Source organism: Aspergillus steynii, assembly GCF_002849105.1.
Source record: "Aspergillus steynii IBT 23096 chromosome Unknown P170scaffold_5, whole genome shotgun sequence".
Taxonomy (NCBI): domain Eukaryota; kingdom Fungi; phylum Ascomycota; class Eurotiomycetes; order Eurotiales; family Aspergillaceae; genus Aspergillus; species Aspergillus steynii.
This window is the reverse complement of record NW_020194402.1, coordinates 1,747,900-1,765,655: the sequence shown is the minus strand read 5'-3', so window position 1 is coordinate 1,765,655 and position 17,756 is coordinate 1,747,900. Positions and strand designations below refer to the sequence as shown.

Sequence of the window (17,756 nt, the reverse complement as noted above, 5' to 3'; positions counted from 1 at the left end):
CACGGCGACAAAGGCTTTCGCTGCCAACGGGGATGGCAATTTTCGGCATAAAATTCCAGCAAACAGCAGTGCCGGGGGATTGGCCTGCTGGCCCGCTGGCGGGAAGGGGTTTTCCCAAGACCGAAACCATAACAGGGCGAACAGGGCGAGAGAGCTGGTTGTGCCAGCCGGTCTACAAGCCATGGAGAATGCCATAGGCGGATAAAGCCCCCGGCCAACGATCCGCTTGCCACATATGAGCTCAAAATCGCGGGTGGCTGTCTCCATCATAGTTCAACCGCCGTGTTTCCGGGTCTAACTCCGATCGAGGCCCACTGTCTCCTCGCCCTAGGATTGTATCAACCAAGCCGAACCGCTGGTAGACATCCATGGTATCCATGTTGATCTATCTCTGAAGCAGTGCCATCTCCATTCGGGACTGGCTTCGTAGCCCCCCCCCCCCCCCCCCCCCCCCCCGTATCGCGTAGGGTTTCCGAACTAAGGCACCCGTTCGGATTAGAGTGTCGGGCGAATCCGCAAGGACCGTCCTTGGACTGATTGGCATTAGATCGACACATCGAGTCTCTCCCTCTCCCCCGTGCGATGTACGTTTCGTCATAGAGCATGCGACGATGGCAATGAACATGGTCGCACGATGACAGGATTTGCGCATCATGGGTCTCCAACTGGGTGGCAAGGTCGATGATGAATCCGAGGTTGCAGCAGCCAATCAGATGGCGGTCCCATGTGCAGCATTCCTGGTTCGTCGTCTTTAGCGCGAGCATCTTCTGCGGCAATTAGGGAGGTTGTCGATCATTTCGCTGTCCTTGGAAGCAGGACCGTTTACTCGAATGGTGGGATCACATGATGCATTACATCACGGAGTCTTGTCTTTTCCCTCGTCCAATGTGGGTTCTTCCATCCACTGTGATTGGACGGTTCGGGGATGCCTCGTCCCAGGCGGTCAAAGGGGAAGGGATTTCCTCAGCCCCTCGTGCCGTCGATATATACTATATACCCCCGATCGACCCTGAACCCTGAACGTTATTGTTACTACCCCGGGGTTCCCTTGCATCGGGATGGGCTAGCCTGTCCTTGATCTCTTTTCACTTGCGTGCAGCATCCTGTCTTAGCATTGCACCTCATCACGGGGGTTGGATCGAGCATTCCTGTTTGTCCGGTTAGGGCTAACCCGCCAGGTAATTGCCAGATGATGCGATATGGGAGGCGAGAATGGAAGGGGAGACGAAGAAAAACAAAATAAATACAAGAAGAGGGGCAATCTCAAGAATACACTACTTTTTTCAATCTACAAAATCTCGATGGTCTGAGATCAAGAGCCTCATCATTCTTATACTCCCGAGGCCAACTATATTATATTTTATATTTCCAGGGTCCGTGTCACCACCAGGGACAAACGCTGAAGAACCGATCCTGCATGTACCCGAGACTAGGGCTTGCTATGTCTTGATGACCCGGAGATGTCATCGATCATTCCTCATACATGCACTTCGAATGACATGACGGCCGGCCTCCGATCTCGGGGGCCCTGCGAAGGCCGCGAGTAGCCGAGGTCAGCACCCACTGCCGGGCGGTTAGCATCGGGCGGCCCACTGATAGGAGGAGTCCGGCAGGCGGTGAGGCCAATCGATATCGCATCCTGCAGAACACGGCAGAAAAAAATGTCACTCGAAGGGCGTCGCAGGGCGTGTGTTGTCAATGGAGTCGGAAATCAGTGAAAGGGCCTGCCATTGTTCGTGGGTCACGGCTGGTCTGGGTCTGGTGGCTCGGATATCGAAGGCGAAAACGTGCCAGACTGGCAATCACTCGGTCCCGAGAAAACTTTTCTTTGCCCCCCCGCCTCAATAATGCCCCGTAGTCCGTAGGAGTAGTCATAAAGCCGACTGCGCTGGACTTTTCCCTTCTTCCTTCTCTGCTGGAGGTTCCTGTCACCGCTGTCACCACTGTCCCTGGTCGCATTCCCCGCCGTGACTCACCCGCACTGTCTCGTTCCTGACTACTATATAAACACAAACCCTCCCCACCCTCCCAAAGATCGGCACCGTTCTCGATAACAACGTTCACAATGGGTTCCGTCGCACGTTTGGCCGAGCTGGATGCCTCGGTGGTCAATGTCACCCGCACGACTAACCTTCGACCCGTGCCTGCTCCGGGCTCGCCGGAGGAGTTGAGCCACTCTCACTGCACGGATCATATGGCCACTGTCCGATGGACCGATGTCAATGGCTGGGAGACCCCGGAGATCAAGCCGTATGAGAACCTGAGCATCCCGCCCACAGCCTCCTGTCTGCACTATGCCACCGAGTGTTTCGAGGGCATGAAGGTCTACCGCGGATACGATGGCAAGCTGCGTCTGTTCCGCCCCGACCTCAATGGCGAGCGGTTGGTCAACAGTGCTCAGAGATCCTCCCTGCCCAGCTTCAAGTTCGACGAGCTGAAGCGCCTGATCGCCAAGTTGCTACAGATCGACGGGCCCCGTATGTTTCCACTCTCCCCGGATCCCCTCGCTCGTGGTGAAGTGTGCAGTTGACTGATATGGCATGGTCTATAGGCTGGCTCCCCAAGGACCAACCCGGCAACTTCCTGTACCTTCGTCCCGCAATGATTGGCAGCGGCCCGCACCTGGGCGTTCAGACCCCCAAGGAGGCCCTTCTTTTCATCATCGCCGTGCCCTGGCCCGACCCCGCCAAGAAGAAGCTCGAGCCCGGCGTCCAGCCGGGACTCAAGCTCCTTGCGTCGCAACCTGACACCATCCGTGCTTGGCCCGGCGGTTTCGGTTACGCGAAGCTGGGTGCCAACTATGGGCCCTCGCTTTCTGCACACGGCAAGGCGCAGGCCCTGGGCTTTGACCAGGTCCTGTGGCTGTTCGGCGAGGACCGTCAAGTGACCGAGGCCGGCGCCAGCAACTTCTTCATCGTCTGGGAGAACAAGGACACCGGCAAGTTGGAGCTCGTTACCGCTCCCCTGGAGAACCAGCTCATTCTCCCCGGTGTCACCCGTCGCAGTGTTCTCCAGCTGGCGCGCACGCATTTCACCAAGCCCCACGGATCTCTCGCCCCGGTTGACGTTGTCGAGAAGACGTTCACGATCGGTGACGTGGAACAGGCCTGGAAGGAGGGACGTATCGTCGAGACCTTCGTCTGCGGCACGGCTGTAAGTGATATCTATGGTGATCATTCAGACGGCAGTACTAACCCGACCTCTTAGTATTTCGTTACCCCCGTCAAGCTCATCGGCAATGGCGACGTTCAGATGAACATGCTGGAGGCTGGTGCCAACCGTGCCGGATATGCCGCCCAGATCAAGTCCTGGCTGGAGTCGATCATGTTCGGCAAGGATGGCCAGGAGAACCACGAATGGGCCTATGTCATTGAGGGAGAAGCTCAGAAATAAATGCCTAACCCCAAAAAATGACGGATCGAAACGCTGATGAAATACCTGCATTGTATATAGTTAGATAGGGAGACGGTTTTATGATAGCAGTCAATGACAATAGAGATTTCATTTCTTTTATTAGAATGGTCAGTTTTCGAAAACTTGAAATTAAGCGGTTGGATGTCAAGAAAAGAGAAACAAGAACCAGAGTCAGGTGGGCAACGGAACCCTAGAGGCAATCAACACTGCGGTTTGATTCGGACTCATCTGAACGACCTAAGAATTCATTGTGAGACAATCAAACAAGATTGCATGAACTAAAGCCCCGCCTGAGCCTCTATGGCCCTAACAGACTCAGGCATTGACCGGTAGATTCAAATCACACCGCATATGCATGGCTTCAATACTTGTCAGTCTCCGTGTTACCATCTCCAAGGTCTACAATGACCGGTGCATATTCCCCCATTTCTTGGTCCTCGTCGCCCTCGTTTGTGTCCATTTCAACCTCTTCGCCATCCTCCAACTGGAGTATGCCGTATCTGACAACCACCCCACGGTCTAGCTCCCAGTCGTATTCCTCCTTGACCCATTGCTCCAGTCGCTCAAATTCATCCTTCACTTGCGACGCAGCTCCATCCACCACGTCATAAAGCGACTTTCTGAATTTGATCAGTAGCTTCCGCAAGAAGTCTCCCCCTTCTTCCCCGTCAAGATCAAATAGCCCGCCCTCAACATCGTCGCATCTCTTCAGCTGCAGTAGAAGTAGTCGGAGTACATCGCGCATGAAAAGCTCCCGATCCTTGATCGCACTTCGGCAGGTCAGGATCAGCCCCAGCAGTCTTTTCCACTGCTGAAGACACGAGTAGTTCATCAAGGTCATGATCATCAAAAAGGTGAATTGCAGCTCGCCCAGCACCTGCGTCTCGCCGACTGTTTCATCAGCCCCCGCATTGTCCTTGGTAGTCCCGGACGCCTGATGGATGAGATCACCCAGAGCCCACGACCGATCCTGCGCAGCTTCGGTTCGCTCGCGTCCAATGGCCCCTTCTCTCCACGTCCTCTTGAGGTCAATAGGTAAGAACGACAGCTCGCTCTCCTGCTCCCCAACCGCGCCTTCTGGTTTCCCAGATCCCTCTCCCAACTTCTCAATCCCAGGGATATCATCATCGTCTCGTCGCGCCGTGCTAGCAGAAGTAACCGTCCAACGCGGCCGATCATCCACATCAACCTCACTCTCCCCGATGATGCGCGATAGAAGCCCCGGCGAAAGTCTATCCGTCAAACCTTGCCAGTCCCTCCTCCCTTCCTCCTCATTCTCCTCATCCACCTCAGCCGGCACCGACGTTTTATCACCCGACATGCCCCGAGACATCGAAGACGGCGGGACCCGACTGCGGTAGCCAAACAGGCCCCCGCTCTGCCAGACAGCAGCCAAGTTCGCTTTGTATCGCATTGCCTCCTGCTTATCTATGTCGCTGCTGCCCAGCAAGGGGATGAGGGTCTCGTTGTCCGTGCACCATCGCCAGATGTGGATTTCTGGCCCCGTGTCTCTGCGTCGTGTGGTGAGCGCGTTCTTGTCGATGGGCGCGCCGGCGGCGGCGATGTCGCCGACGTAGAACCACGCACCGCTCCGGAGAGATAGACTCTCTGTTGTGCCTGTGTATAGGAAGTGCCATCCGGGAGGTAAGTCGCGGATTCCGTGGAAATTGGGCGTCGAGGTGAAGGTGATGAGATCGATGCCGACGAGGGTCTTCGGTGGGAGGTGGGGTACCAGGATGATGGGGGTTGGCGAAAGAGAGGCTTGCATGGTCGGCGAGGAATGGGCTGTATGGTAGTCGTTGGAATTAAGAGTGGGATTCGTGTGGGATGGATTCGGGGTCAGATCAATCAGTCGCTGTGTCGCATGTCGAGATCGCAGGGAATCGGATGCGGTTTTGGCCCTGACGTCAACCCAGGCTGCTATTCCTCGGATGGCGCGATAATATGGGATAATTGATGGGATGGGACGAATGGAGATGTAAGAGTATTGGTGATCTGGGAATCGGTCTGCGTCGAAAACAGGCAAAGGCGCACCGCCGCAAAAAATCTTCAGGATGTGTACGGAGTAGATGGAACAAACTGCGGCGTGGATCGGAGTTGAAAAGCTCCCGCAGTTGATCTTATCTTAGTTCCCGATAAAAAATCTCGGAGCCAACATCCCAGCGACAGACAAGACCCCTCGGATCTTGAATCTACACCCTTGCTACAGATAATCTAAGACTCTGATCATATACGAGTTTTTACGAAGAGATTGATGGTCAGGAGAATGTACTGTTCCAGTTCGAGTTATATTGACCTGAGCAGTTGTCACGAAAGCCACAAACTACTGAACCCCAAAGCCGAAAACAACCATTTTGGACATGAAAAAATTGAAGACCAGGCTAGAGCGCCGTTCTTCGCGTTTATTCCATCCACTTTCACAGGCCAAAAGCCCTGCTGGTAGCCTCCTATCCAGCGCTGCAGAAAGCTCGTACAGCGCGGAAGAGAGAAAGACATACCCGCACATATCTACAAACGACGACCACGGCGACCACCCTTGCGACGAGTAGAGTCGGAGGGAGTGGGGGTAACGTCCTCGATTCTGCCGATTCTCATGCCGGAACGGGCGAGAGCACGGAGAGCGGACTGAGCACCGGGACCGGGGGTCTTGGTGCCGTTACCTGTTGGAGGATTGGATTAGCCTGGGAATCTCACACAGCCAGCCTCGATTCAGAGTTACATACCACCAGTGGCACGGATCTTGATGTGCAGAGCGTTGATGCCGAGCTCCTTGCAGCGGGCAGCAACGTCCTGAGCGGCCAACATGGCAGCGTAGGGAGAGGACTCGTCACGGTCAGCCTTGACCTTCATACCACCGGTGACACGGCAGATGGTTTCGCGACCACTGTTATCAATTCATTAGCGATCATGTTATCGTCGCTAGTGGGCTCTCGGGCTCCGCTCTCCAATCCACATCGAATTTTCTCAGGCAATCAAATCCATGTGAACTGGAATGTCGAAGCCGTCGTAGCCGTCGCGCAAAGGTGTGACGAACCTGAGATCGGTAACGTGGACGAAGGTATCGTTGAAAGAGGCGAAGATACGGGCAACGCCGAAGACGAGCTTGCCTATAATTCAACTCATGTTAGAAAATGCGCCGACGCCCAAATTTCCGAATTTTGCGATTCTTACCATCACCGGCCAGAGGGCCGAGAGTGACGTTCTCCTTGGCGGCAGCGGGGGCTTTCTTGGGAGGCATTTTGATGTGCTGTGGTGGAATGGAATATGGGAAGGAGGAAGAAGATCAACGGCGTGCAAAAGAGAAGATACAGAAAATGATGGTGTGTGCCCTACCGGCAGTTCTCGCGGCCCTGATTGGTCCAGCCCCCGGGCGGGCGGGCCCAAGCGAAGTGTGGCCTGAGGCCAGTAGAATGGGAGAACGTGACTTGACAGCGGTCGGTGGAGTCTCTCGGGGGGCGTCGGTCCGATTGGCGGTGAGCCGTACTTTCTCAACGGCTATTTAAATTTTCCCGCGGTTTTTCCTTTTGCTTGGTCTTCGTGTTTATTTCGAGAGTGAAGGAGAGTCAACTTCAGTGTCCTGCATAGGTTATCTGTCTTTGGTTTCGCCTTACTGCCACTTCATTCAGATCTTATTCTTGAATAGTGTACAGTTCTCTCTCAGCTGTCGCAAAGCTCCCCCTGTCTAAGATGGGGTTCACCAAAGAAAATGCCATGATTGGCATTATTGGCATGGGTGACATGGGCAAAATGTATGCCCAGTTGCTCAGCCAAGCTGGGTGGAGGTAATATTTCAGTCATTTTCTTAAGTTTCTCGACGACTTTTGTTTGCGACGCCAATCCTCGCCATCTCATAACAGGTATGATTCACCCTCCCCCCCCCCCTTTCTTCTACACCGCCCCTATCATTTGGATGATGACTTGAGTGCATTTGGCTCGAGCATGACTTGGGGATAGCTTTTGTACCATTCTGGTGCTTTAGTGACACCCAGGTCGTCAATGATGTAAATATCTCGCTACCTTACTTTTCTTTGTCTGAACTACCAAATGATTCTTCCTTGTGAATCTTCCACTGGCTATTGCTTGATCATCGACTGACTTTGCAATGACTCATAGGCTTCTTACCTCGTATTTCTTAATTTTTACGTTCGGTTTCCGCCGATGCTAGCGTTTTACTAACTTATGATTGCCCATGAAGGATTAATGCTTGTGACAAGCTCGATAGCTATGAAGATTTGAAAAAAGAATTTGATTCTCGAGTACGTTTCTACGGTCACAGCTGATGCTGTTCCTCAACTTATCGTACATAGCAAGGTGTTACCATCTACCCGAATGGGCACCTGGTTTCACGGATTAGCGATTTCATTATATACAGTGTAGAGGCTGGTGTTATTGACAAGGTAGTGGCAGAATATGGCCCATGTATGTCTTCGTCAAAGCCAAGGCTATCAAGCCTTCCCTTGAAACGGTGTCTGACTTGTGGAAAAATTTTAAAGCTACCAAGGTCGGCGCCATTGTGGGCGGCCAAACGTCCTGCAAAGCTCCCGAGCTGTCCGCGTTCGACAAGCATCTTCCCTCGGATGTAGAAATTGTATCGTGCCATTCGCTACATGGACCCAAGGTCAACCCCAAGGGTCAACCCCTGGTATGCCGCCGTATGCCGAGTGACAGTGGCGTTGGCCCGCATAATAACAGAATTGCTTTTCCCTTAGGTCCTCATCCAGCATCGTGCGTCGGATGAGAGTCTCCGGTTCGTGGAAACCGTCCTGTCGTGTTTCGGATCCGAATATGTCTACCTTACTGGTGAGATGCACGACCGCATTACTGCAGACACCCAGGCCGTTACACACGCTGCGTTCCTTAGCATGGGGACTGCATGGCAAGCAAACAAGCAGTTCCCCTGGGAGATCTCCCGTTGGGTGGGAGGAATCGAGAACGTCAAGATCAACATCACCCTGCGCATCTACGCAAATAAATGGCACGTCTATGCCGGCCTAGCCATTCTTAACCCGGCGGCAAAGACACAGATCCGCCAGTATGCGGAGTCGGTGACCGACCTCTACAAGCTCATGATCGAGGGCCGCCGAGACGAACTCAAGCGCCGGGTCAGAGAAGCGGGCGCAGCTGTTTTCAAAGCAGACACAGAAGGTCAAGATCTTTTGCTGAAAGATGAAGTTCTGGATCGGTTCTCTCTCTCGAAGGGGCCCCGTGAAGAGACGCCGCCGAACAATCATCTGAGTCTGTTGGCGATTGTTGATTGTTGGTCCAAGTTGGGAATCGTCCCATACGACCACATGATCTGTTCCACCCCCGTAAGTGGTTTTGACTTGACTTCCGCGTATCTGCAGCCACAGCATGAAGCTTACGGTCTCTCCATTTTAGCTTTTCCGTCTGTGGCTGGGTGTGACAGAATATCTCTTCCGCAACCCAGAACTTCTTGACGCGGCAATTGATACTGCCATCGACGACAAGACATTCCGTTCGGATGATCTGGAATTCACCTTTGCGGCCAGGGTAAGTGAGACAGCGGCTGTGAAGCCACCGCTACATACTCTCGAGTGTGATAGCTACTCCCATCCCACGGAATACTGACGCACTTTATTAATAGGCTTGGTCCGACTGCGTTTCATTCGGTGACTTCGAATCCTACCGCGATCGATTCGAGCGGATCCAGAAATACTTCGCTCCTCGTTTCCCCGAGGCCAGCAAGCTCGGAAACGAGATGATGAAGACCATCCTCGAGAAGACTAGTACCGGACAACCCTGAGTCCCTGAACCGGGGACGATTCACGACCGGATGATATGATGCACGTTTTTCTTTCTCTTTCTCTCGGATAAAAGAAACACATAAAGGCGGGGTTTAAAACAAAAGCAGGCATTTAAAGATTAGCGAGGCGCTGTGGTCACTAATGAATGCATTTGAGATTTAGCTCCTCTCCGTTCAGATCGGAAAAGGCGTTATTAAGTCGACTCGGCCAGCGGGCTTTTCGGGTTTTGTGCAGCAGGAGTACACCTCATTCCTGCAGCCTCTTTCGATTCTTCGTGTTCTTTCGGGATAGAAGCACTTGCAGCGGGGAATATAATACCATTATGATCAAGGATTGATTCCAGTTACGAGTAGACGCCACACAGTAAGCACGTAGCAAACATTGGCAAACAACGGGGCGGTGGGCTAATGCAAGCCTCCTTCACACTGGTGCTAGATACCCTGGTCAGGCCTAGTCTTGTCTCGGAGATAATTATTTCCCCAAGAAACGGGTTATCTGATTACTGAGCCCGAGTTTCAGGTCTGCGATGAATGGCTTGATACTACAGGGAAGGTGCCAGTGGTATTGATATGGATATAAAAATGGACTGGTGTGTTCTAGTATGAAATGCCTGGCAGGGATCTCCTAGCAATGAAGCCCAAAGATTGACCAGAGTTAGTGTAAGCGATTTACGTACTTTTAAATGCTCCATGAATCGAACACCGTACAGAAACAAATACTTATCAGAAAACCACCGAGCTACCTGTCTCAAGTTCATTTCTAGCGAGAAACATGGCCGTAACCAATGTCTATGTGTATCCTATAAAGCGACCTCTAACTCCTAGCAGATGTAGATAAATATATAAAAAGAAAAGAAGAGAAAAGCGAAGAGCGCCGGCATGTCTATATCTCGAGCCCCATTTTCGCAGCAGCAGCGGCCCTTCTCGTTTCCAGGTAGGCTTGTATAGCACCAACTTTCGCATTGCCGCTAAAGAGGTACCTAAACAGCCGGGCTAGAGCACGCATGGCTTCCAGCCAGTCCTCCTTCAGGCATAAATCGTAGCCTCGAGAAAATTTCAAAGCGAATACTTCATCCGCGGTGCATCCTTCTGAATGTACTCGCATGATGGTATCGGCTAGGAAAAGCCCATGGGCGATATGAACATAGCGTCCGTGAAACCCGACGACAAAGACTTCCTGGTCCTGAGGCCCAGCATGGCCGCTATGCAGGGTGATGTTTTTGGCCAGCTGCCCGAGCATTATGCTTAGGGTTTCCGCCAGAAACTGGTCCCAGGTCTGTCCCTCATACCACTTCACATGGAATCTAGGTCAGAAACCGAGACAAGACTGCAAGGATGGGTAGATGGGTGGTATGAGGCTGACTTACACCGGTGAAAGAAAGGATAGGCACGTGGCCTTCTTGGAGCTTCACGGTGGCAGCGCCCTCTGATTTGGACGCGAATCGTTTACCACCCATAACATACTTCTGCATCACCTCGGAATCAAACCTTGGGTAGATGAATAAGAATCCCGGCGTTTTGAGATTTAAGGGCCATGACTTACTTGACTCGAGGAATGGGTTCGCCGACATATTCAAGGTTAAAGTAAATGGTCCTCACCAGTGCCTTCAATATCAAGCCCTGTGATCGTATGAAGGTCTTGTGAGACTCTCGCCCCGGAACCTCCCAGCTCGTCTTGGGCAGGTTAATTGTCGACAGAGCCGTTAGGAAATCCATGATCCCAACGTTAGGGCCCTGCAGCCCATTGAAGTAGGAGCCAAGATCGTAGAAGAACGCTCTGAAGCTCAGTTCGTCTTGCGGCCACTTTCCAGTGCACTCCTTTGTCGCGACATCGCTGTTCCGAAATACCCAAGGGATCAACCCCGCCACATCCATGTCTATCAGCGGTTAGCGACGTGGACTATAAAGATGCACTGGAATTACGCGGATGAGGCGCAGAATTTCATACCTTCATATTCTTTCCCCACTGCTCTAGGGATCAACCCATCAAGATCCACGATCTCGGAACGAATGGTCACCGACATGCCGAGGTAATGGATGTTTGTAAGGATGGCCTAGGTGGAATGAGAAACGACAGTGACTCTGAGGATGAGCGCTGGTAACGTCTCCATTGGGCTGTTCCAATTTCAACGCTCAGTCAGATGGCCAGACCCGTGGAGTTTCATCAAGGTACAAGAGTTTGGATAACAGAGAGGTAAATACGGTTGTTGGAAAGGCAGCATGGCCGTGGAGTAGAGCGTATCATCGTTCTTCCGCCCCGAAAGTGTCGGCCTCCTCTCTGTCGGGTACCATCGCCATGCACATCTCCTGAGGGGCTTGCATCGTGGGACTAAATAATCCCTCATCAACGTGGTTCGGTCCACTCCCTTCCTGCCAATTTGTCTGTTCGGTCGCAATTTTCTGGCTGCCCCGGATTGGCCTCGATGAGGAATCGTGCACTCTCTTGGGGTTAGTTCAATGTTTCTTCCATCCAAAACCCCATCAGCTCCAATCCGGCTGTTTTGGGCCCGATCGAATGGAAACCTTTTCCTTGCCTACTCGGGATTGAACAGTGATGTGATTCGCTCGTAACAGTTGATCCTTCTGGAGATTGCAATGGCACGATCTCCGAGACTCCCTGGTATCCAGAACGGTAGCATGACGACTAACGTCTCCGTGAGAATTGTTTAAAATTGTATGACGGCCAACAAAAAATAAATAAATAAAAAATCTGTGGAGACCCTACATAGCTGCTGCGTATGAACCGTGCATCGTGGAGATGTTGGAGATCTAGCCATGTCTCTCATCGACCACGTCGGTATAACCGATATGAGATTGACCAACGCTGTCGACAGCAACTGTCCTTTTCTTTGCCACACGCATTCTAAATGATCCTAGTTTCTAAGCAGCAACCTGTTAGTTATGCCATGCTTCATCGGAGAAGAATACCATATGGCGTCATGCAAGGCTGGTAAACGGAAGTCTCGTGGCGTGCCTTCAAGATGTATTGTAGACCCGATGTTGAAATCTCGAGGACGACGTTGCCAAGAATGTTACACAGGCCAACGTCATCAGGAATCTTGGTGGTTATTCTAATCTCAGTTCGCATTCTTCTAGTTTGCTGGCAGTATCAAGCGTTCATCCTCGGTTTTTCATCTGTCACTGACAGTAGAAGAAATCGCGTATTCTGGTACTGTATGATCATCCATGTTTGCTTTTGTAGGCCATGGTCTTATTGTAAAGACTTCTGAACCTTCCGACATGGTTGGTGGCTAGTGGTATTTGCGATCGATCTGGGTACAGATGATCTTGAAATCGGATATCTGTAGCCTGTACGAGATACTTTCGTCACCCTGAACTGGGATGAAGCGACTCCGGGGACACAGAACCGACTGGGCATCGATGAATGCAGTGGAGAGTGTGTATACTCCGTAGTTCTTGGACCGACGAGACGAAGGAAGAGATGCTCAATCTCCACATGGGTCCATGAGGCGCAGGTGCAGCCTTAGGCCGTGGTTAGTCAGCCATGCATTGCAGACAGCCTGAAACCACCCGCCGTGGGATGGATAAGCTCGCCCTTCATTGTTGTTGCCGTGAGCTCGCCGGCTGCCCTCTGTCGTTACAGGTGACCTCGTTCTCTGAAGTCCTGGATCTTCTCGGTCGCCCGACGCCCTCTCGCTAGCCAGCCCACTCCCCACTCCCCACTCTCCTCTCCTCTCTCCCCTCTCCCCCTCCGGAAAACCAGACCTCCGTGACTGCGGCCGAACTCCTCGTTCACGTCCCTTCGAATCGTGCCCGTCGCCTTGCCCGATCGAACGAAACGCGCTCGATCGATCATCCTCAAGACCACCGGGGCTTCCTCAGTGATTCTCGACGGCGCCCTTCTCTTCACTCAATGCGGTCCTCCCGAACCTACTGCCCCCGCGACAGGTGATATACACTCGATTGAAGCTAAATGGAGACCTATGGCGTCCGGAAATAACTCAGGGTTCTCGGCGACGTCGGTCCAGCACCGTCACGGGGGTGATGGCCGGTCCTTTTCCAGCCAGGATGATGGCTCCGGGGATGGTAGCTGGCCTGGGGGCCCTCCCCGGTCCGTGAGAAATGCTCGCTCGGAGTCTGGAGGCAGCGGGACAATCGGGCCTCGGGGAGGCTCGTTGGCCCTTTCATCGGGATCAGGGGGACCGGGCAGCTTTAGTTCTGAACTCAGAAGCATGAAGACTTCCCGCAGCACGACTCCGCGACCCGATGACACATTCAGACGAAGAGGGAGCAGTAATGTCGATTACAAAGACCTATCTAGCACGGAAGACCGTCAGGCTGCGATCCGGAATAAGATTGCGAAGGAAGTGAAGATCAAGACGGGAACGGAAAACATGCTCGAGGCTCTGCTGGCTAAGAACCCGAAACACACGAAAGACCAGCGATCAAAAGTCGAGTCGGAGTTGAGCATGTCAAATCGCAAACTTGTCGACCTGCACGTTGAACTCGAAGAGGAGATTTTACGCGCACAGGAACCCTCTACCCCCCCGCGGAGTCGTCTTTCCAGCCTGTTTCAGGGCAGCTCAATACGATCGCCTACTCGCACCAATATGGACGTGGATGATGACCAGGTGGAATACGGAGAGGCGGAAATGGAATCCCCGACTTACGTCCTTGCGGAAACTCTACAGGCGCTGGAGATCGAGGGTATGTCGCCCGACTATTACGTCGAACGGGCTAATAGTCTGGTGGAACTGTTCAAACGACATCCTACTTTGAAATATGACCTGGCATGGCCGGATTTCGGATTGCGTGTCCAGATAATGCTTCTTAGTGACAACAAAGAGGTTGTAGCGGCTGGATACCGGCTCACGCGCTATGCGATAGCGGATCGAAATTCCCTCCAGATCATTCGCTCCCTTCATACCGACGAGCTGGTCATACTTTCTCTGGTCAAGGAAAGTAAAGCAAGCATCGAGCGGGAACAGGCTCTTAAATTTGTCCGGGGCTTTTTGGACGTCAAGGACGGAGTGCATGAGATCTCGCGTGCCGTGGTGCGCACGATTGTTGCTGTTGCTGAACATCACGAGGATCGACTGCGAAACATTTCAATCATGACCCTCGCAGAGATCCTAGTAAAAGAACCAGAGTTGGTCTCCCATGCTGGGGGCTTTGCCATCTTACATGATGCCCTAGCAGAGGGCACATTCGGTGCATCAGAGAGTCTGATAGGAAGTTTCCTACACGTGCTCGACACCCCGCACAGCAGAAAACACCTGCGAGGAGGATGTGAGCTTGAGGCCGTTCTTGCGCCCTTTACCGATTCTTTATCCGACACTGTCCGCAACGGGCGTCTAAAATCCTCCGCGAAAGCCATCTCTGCCATGCTTAAAACTTGGCCTGGCTTGGTGGTCCTCGCAAGAAACGGTGCCAAACCACTCCAGTCGCTTTTGAACTCTTTACATTATCCAGATCCCCAAGCAAGAGACCTGATCATGGAGCTTTTGTTCGATGCCCTGCGGATAAAGCCGCCATCATGGTCATCATCGTTCCTCGCTGGTCGAAGGCTTACGACTTATGGGCGAGTCGCAAACCTGAGGTCCGATTCCGACACGAAACTGACTCGCGGATACTATGACGACCGTGGCGATCAATTCGATCTAACAGCGCATTTTTCGACTTTGATCCTTGCGACACTGGTGGATGCCGGACTATCCCAGGTTCGTATCTCTCCCTCGCTTCTTTGAACATTGCTGACGAAATAATAAGGCGCTCTCTGATCTTATTGAGGATGAAGAGGACCTTTCTCTTAGGCGCAAAGCAACCCTACTGTTGACCGAAGTTTTGAAGCTGGCTCACCACTCCCTGCCCCAGAACATCAGTGCGAAGCTCCAAGTTCTTCCACATCTATTACCTGCCGCTATCAAGTTTGACGTCGAGAACCATGACATCTCCACTTCCACCATCTATCAGATAGAGAGCATCAACCGGACGCTAGCTCGCTCCATAGGAAACGTTCCGAACGGAGCAGGCCGATACAACGTCGATGTTGATATATCTGCTTCGCTCTTAACGGGCGATCAAGGCAAAGACAAACTGAGCCCTGCGATGGATGAAACGCAGTTTCGAAATGCAATCCTGGAAACAAATGTCTTGAATACGGTGAACTACATCAAGTGGAAGTGGGATTTGATTCACCGGATAGTCGAAGGTCCCCTGACGAACCCCAAGAGGCTAGACGAGGCCATCAAGGGGTCAAAGTTCATGAAGCGACTCATGGGCTTCTATCGCCCTTTTAAGTACAGGTTCGCCAGAATCTCGAACACCAAACCAAATCAGCGTTATGTTCGGACGGGATGTGCGTTGATGCGCACCCTGGTCCAAGTCCCCGAGGGCATAAGATATCTGGCCGAGAATAAATTTTTGAGACAAGTGGCGGAGTGTCTTGCCCAGGTGGACCGCATGAGCGGGCTTACTTCAGCATCGCCTTTGTTTTCACGAGATGAGATGCGCAATAAATTAAGCGGCGGCTACTTTGCCATGCTGGGGACCTTGAGTGGAGATGCGAACGGCCTCATTATGATGGAGCGATGGCACATGCTCAACATGTTTTATCACATCATTGAGCTTCGAGATCGGGATGATTTGATACAAACGCTTCTGGGGAACATGGATTACACCAAAAACAGCCATCTTCGGGTTATTCTATCTAAGGCTCTCACCACCGGCTCCAAGGAGATTCGAATATTCGCCACAAAACTTCTTCGCAAGTACGCCGTTGGGAATATCTCGCTTACCCCACAGTTGGCTATCAACAATGCCGATTGGGTGGTGAAGCTTCTCGTGACGCAGCTCTATGACCCCGATGTCTCTGTATGCCAGATGGCCGTGAAGATTCTGGAAGAGGCATGCAATCACCGAGATTATCTTGAATACGTTGTGAAGTGCCGACCATCTCTTGATCACCTGGGAGAAATCGGTGCACCTCTCCTTCTGCGGTTTTTGTCAACTTCGGTAGGTTACCACTACTTGGATGGCCTGGATTACATTACGCAGGAAATGGACGACTGGTTCCTGGGACGCAACGATACCTATGTGGGGCTTGTCGAAGCCGCTCTAACCAGAGCCTACGTCGATCAACCGCGCAGAGGTAGCCTTGTGCCCGACGATCTGGTGGATCTGCAGGACTTCGGACTGGTTCCACCTCATTTCTATAGAGAACTGGCCCGGACTGCGGAGGGCTGCAAGCTCCTTGAGCAGTCAGGCCATTTCAATGAGTTCGCTTGGACAATCCGTGATTTCCAACTCAACGACGAAGACACCGAAGTCCTCCTCAAAGTCAAGGGGTGCTTGTGGGCCGTCGGCAACGTCGGCTCTATGGAACTGGGGGCACCATTTCTCGAGTCAGATATTGTTGAAAAGATCGTGAAGATTGCCGAAAGCGCGGAGGTTTTGACCATGAGAGGAACCGCCTTCTTTGTGTTGGGGTTGATCTCACGTAGTCGTCATGGTCTTAGGGCACTGTGGGATTTTGGCTGGGATTCTGCTGTTGACCAGAAAGGGAACTCCTTGGGATTGAGTCTTCCGACTGATTTCAATAAGCTCTTCCTGGTATGTTCCTTGCTTCCTTAATATGGTTTCATATGGTTCTAATTATTGTCCCCAGGTTGAATTTCCTTCTCATTCTCGGAACCCCGAATCGAAACGCACGTCTCAAGAGAATTTTAAGGAGGCTACTCTGGATTCCGATCCGGCCAACCAAAAGATCCTGAAGCTCATTGTTGACATGGGAAATACCGTCCTCTCCAAGCGAGCGGCAGCAGATCTTCACAGGTAAGCAAGCTTCTTGGCCCTCTTTCTAGTCGTGTAGACTCTGACCTTGGAGTTCAACCTCTAGTCTCAAATCGAAGCAACCTGAACGATTCCACCAGCCACATCTTTTCCGCAAAACCCTCAGTATCCTCGAAAGCCATCACTACCGACTCCCCGCCCGTCGCTTTGCCCTTGATCTGTTCGACAAGAGTGTCATGCGACGGATTGTATTAGAAGACGAGTCTGATTCCGACTCCGAGGCAACTTCATCTCAAGGATCGAACTGATTGCCTTGTCATCCTCGATTATTTGCAATTTGTGTCTTTTCTCCTTTCTTATTTCTTTGAGCCTTATACCCTGTAACCCTGTGAAACGACTTACGGTTTTTGTTTGGAGGGTTTCTGGACGACTTTCACGACGTATTTTTTTTTCGTCATTTCACCTAGCTTTTCTCTCTCTCTACCTCTATATCTCTCTCTGCCCCATTGTTTTTCGGTCCTCTAGGACGGTTCTGGGGCAGCTTTGGTTACGAGCAATGAAAGGATCTCAACGTGTCACGTTCTGCTCTATTCTACGATGTCTTTGTTAAGTCCTACTTGGGCCACTGAGCCAAGCAGGTTCATGTGGAGGAAAAAAAAGAGACGGAAGAAAAGACGAAGCAGGAAAATCTCATGGAGCGTGGTTCCTCTTGTGGTGAAAAGTGTACATACGATGGCTGATACACAACGAAGCCGAGAGCCGGACTTCGGGTGGTCCAACTCCCCGTCTTTCCCATCGCCAAGTAAATCCAGTAATCAATTCATCT

The 17,756-nt window shown here is 52.1% G+C and overlaps 6 protein-coding genes across 6 annotated transcripts; 3 read left to right on the top strand and 3 right to left on the bottom strand.

Annotated features, from left to right (window-relative positions):
• The first annotated feature begins 1,894 nt into the window (after positions 1-1,894).
• P170DRAFT_437756 (branched-chain amino acid aminotransferase, cytosolic) lies at positions 1,895-3,513 on the top strand. The gene is made up of 3 exons (XM_024849438.1): positions 1,895-2,477; positions 2,552-3,153; positions 3,208-3,513. The coding sequence occupies exons 1-3, from the start codon at positions 2,066-2,068 to the stop codon at positions 3,391-3,393; spliced, it is 1,200 nt and encodes a 399-aa protein (XP_024703352.1). The 5' UTR covers positions 1,895-2,065; the 3' UTR covers positions 3,394-3,513.
• An 82-nt stretch (positions 3,514-3,595) lies between these two features.
• P170DRAFT_510742 (AAR2 splicing factor family protein) lies at positions 3,596-5,494 on the bottom strand. The gene has a single exon (XM_024854807.1). The coding sequence runs from the start codon at positions 5,180-5,182 to the stop codon at positions 3,776-3,778; it is 1,407 nt and encodes a 468-aa protein (XP_024703351.1). The 5' UTR covers positions 5,183-5,494; the 3' UTR covers positions 3,596-3,775.
• A 199-nt stretch (positions 5,495-5,693) lies between these two features.
• Positions 5,694-6,652, bottom strand: P170DRAFT_456712 (40S ribosomal protein uS11; the record flags this gene model as incomplete). The annotated part of the gene is made up of 4 exons (XM_024851646.1): positions 5,694-6,074; positions 6,138-6,298; positions 6,449-6,521; positions 6,586-6,652. The coding sequence occupies 4 exons, from the start codon at positions 6,650-6,652 to the stop codon at positions 5,923-5,925; spliced, it is 453 nt and encodes a 150-aa protein (XP_024703350.1). The 3' UTR covers positions 5,694-5,922.
• A 449-nt stretch (positions 6,653-7,101) lies between these two features.
• On the top strand, positions 7,102-9,178 carry P170DRAFT_447861 (prephenate dehydrogenase (NADP(+)); the record flags this gene model as incomplete). Its single annotated transcript, XM_024850923.1, has 7 exons — positions 7,102-7,196; positions 7,610-7,670; positions 7,722-7,833; positions 7,908-8,056; positions 8,124-8,723; positions 8,794-8,925; positions 9,020-9,178. 7 exons carry the CDS (start codon positions 7,102-7,104, stop codon positions 9,176-9,178), a joined length of 1,308 nt encoding a protein of 435 aa, XP_024703349.1.
• An 854-nt stretch (positions 9,179-10,032) lies between these two features.
• Positions 10,033-11,633, bottom strand: P170DRAFT_204622 (uncharacterized protein). Its single transcript, XM_024842779.1, has 4 exons — positions 11,127-11,633; positions 10,722-11,055; positions 10,546-10,666; positions 10,033-10,469 (listed from the first exon to the last, which is right to left on the bottom strand). Exons 1-4 carry the CDS (start codon positions 11,200-11,202, stop codon positions 10,062-10,064), a joined length of 939 nt encoding a protein of 312 aa, XP_024703348.1. The 5' UTR covers positions 11,203-11,633; the 3' UTR covers positions 10,033-10,061.
• A 1,348-nt stretch (positions 11,634-12,981) lies between these two features.
• P170DRAFT_203842 (putative cytosolic regulator Pianissimo) lies at positions 12,982-17,702 on the top strand. Its single transcript, XM_024842776.1, has 4 exons — positions 12,982-14,859; positions 14,909-16,750; positions 16,806-16,972; positions 17,037-17,702. The coding sequence occupies exons 1-4, from the start codon at positions 13,123-13,125 to the stop codon at positions 17,236-17,238; spliced, it is 3,948 nt and encodes a 1,315-aa protein (XP_024703347.1). The 5' UTR covers positions 12,982-13,122; the 3' UTR covers positions 17,239-17,702.
• The last annotated feature ends 54 nt before the right edge of the window (positions 17,703-17,756 follow it).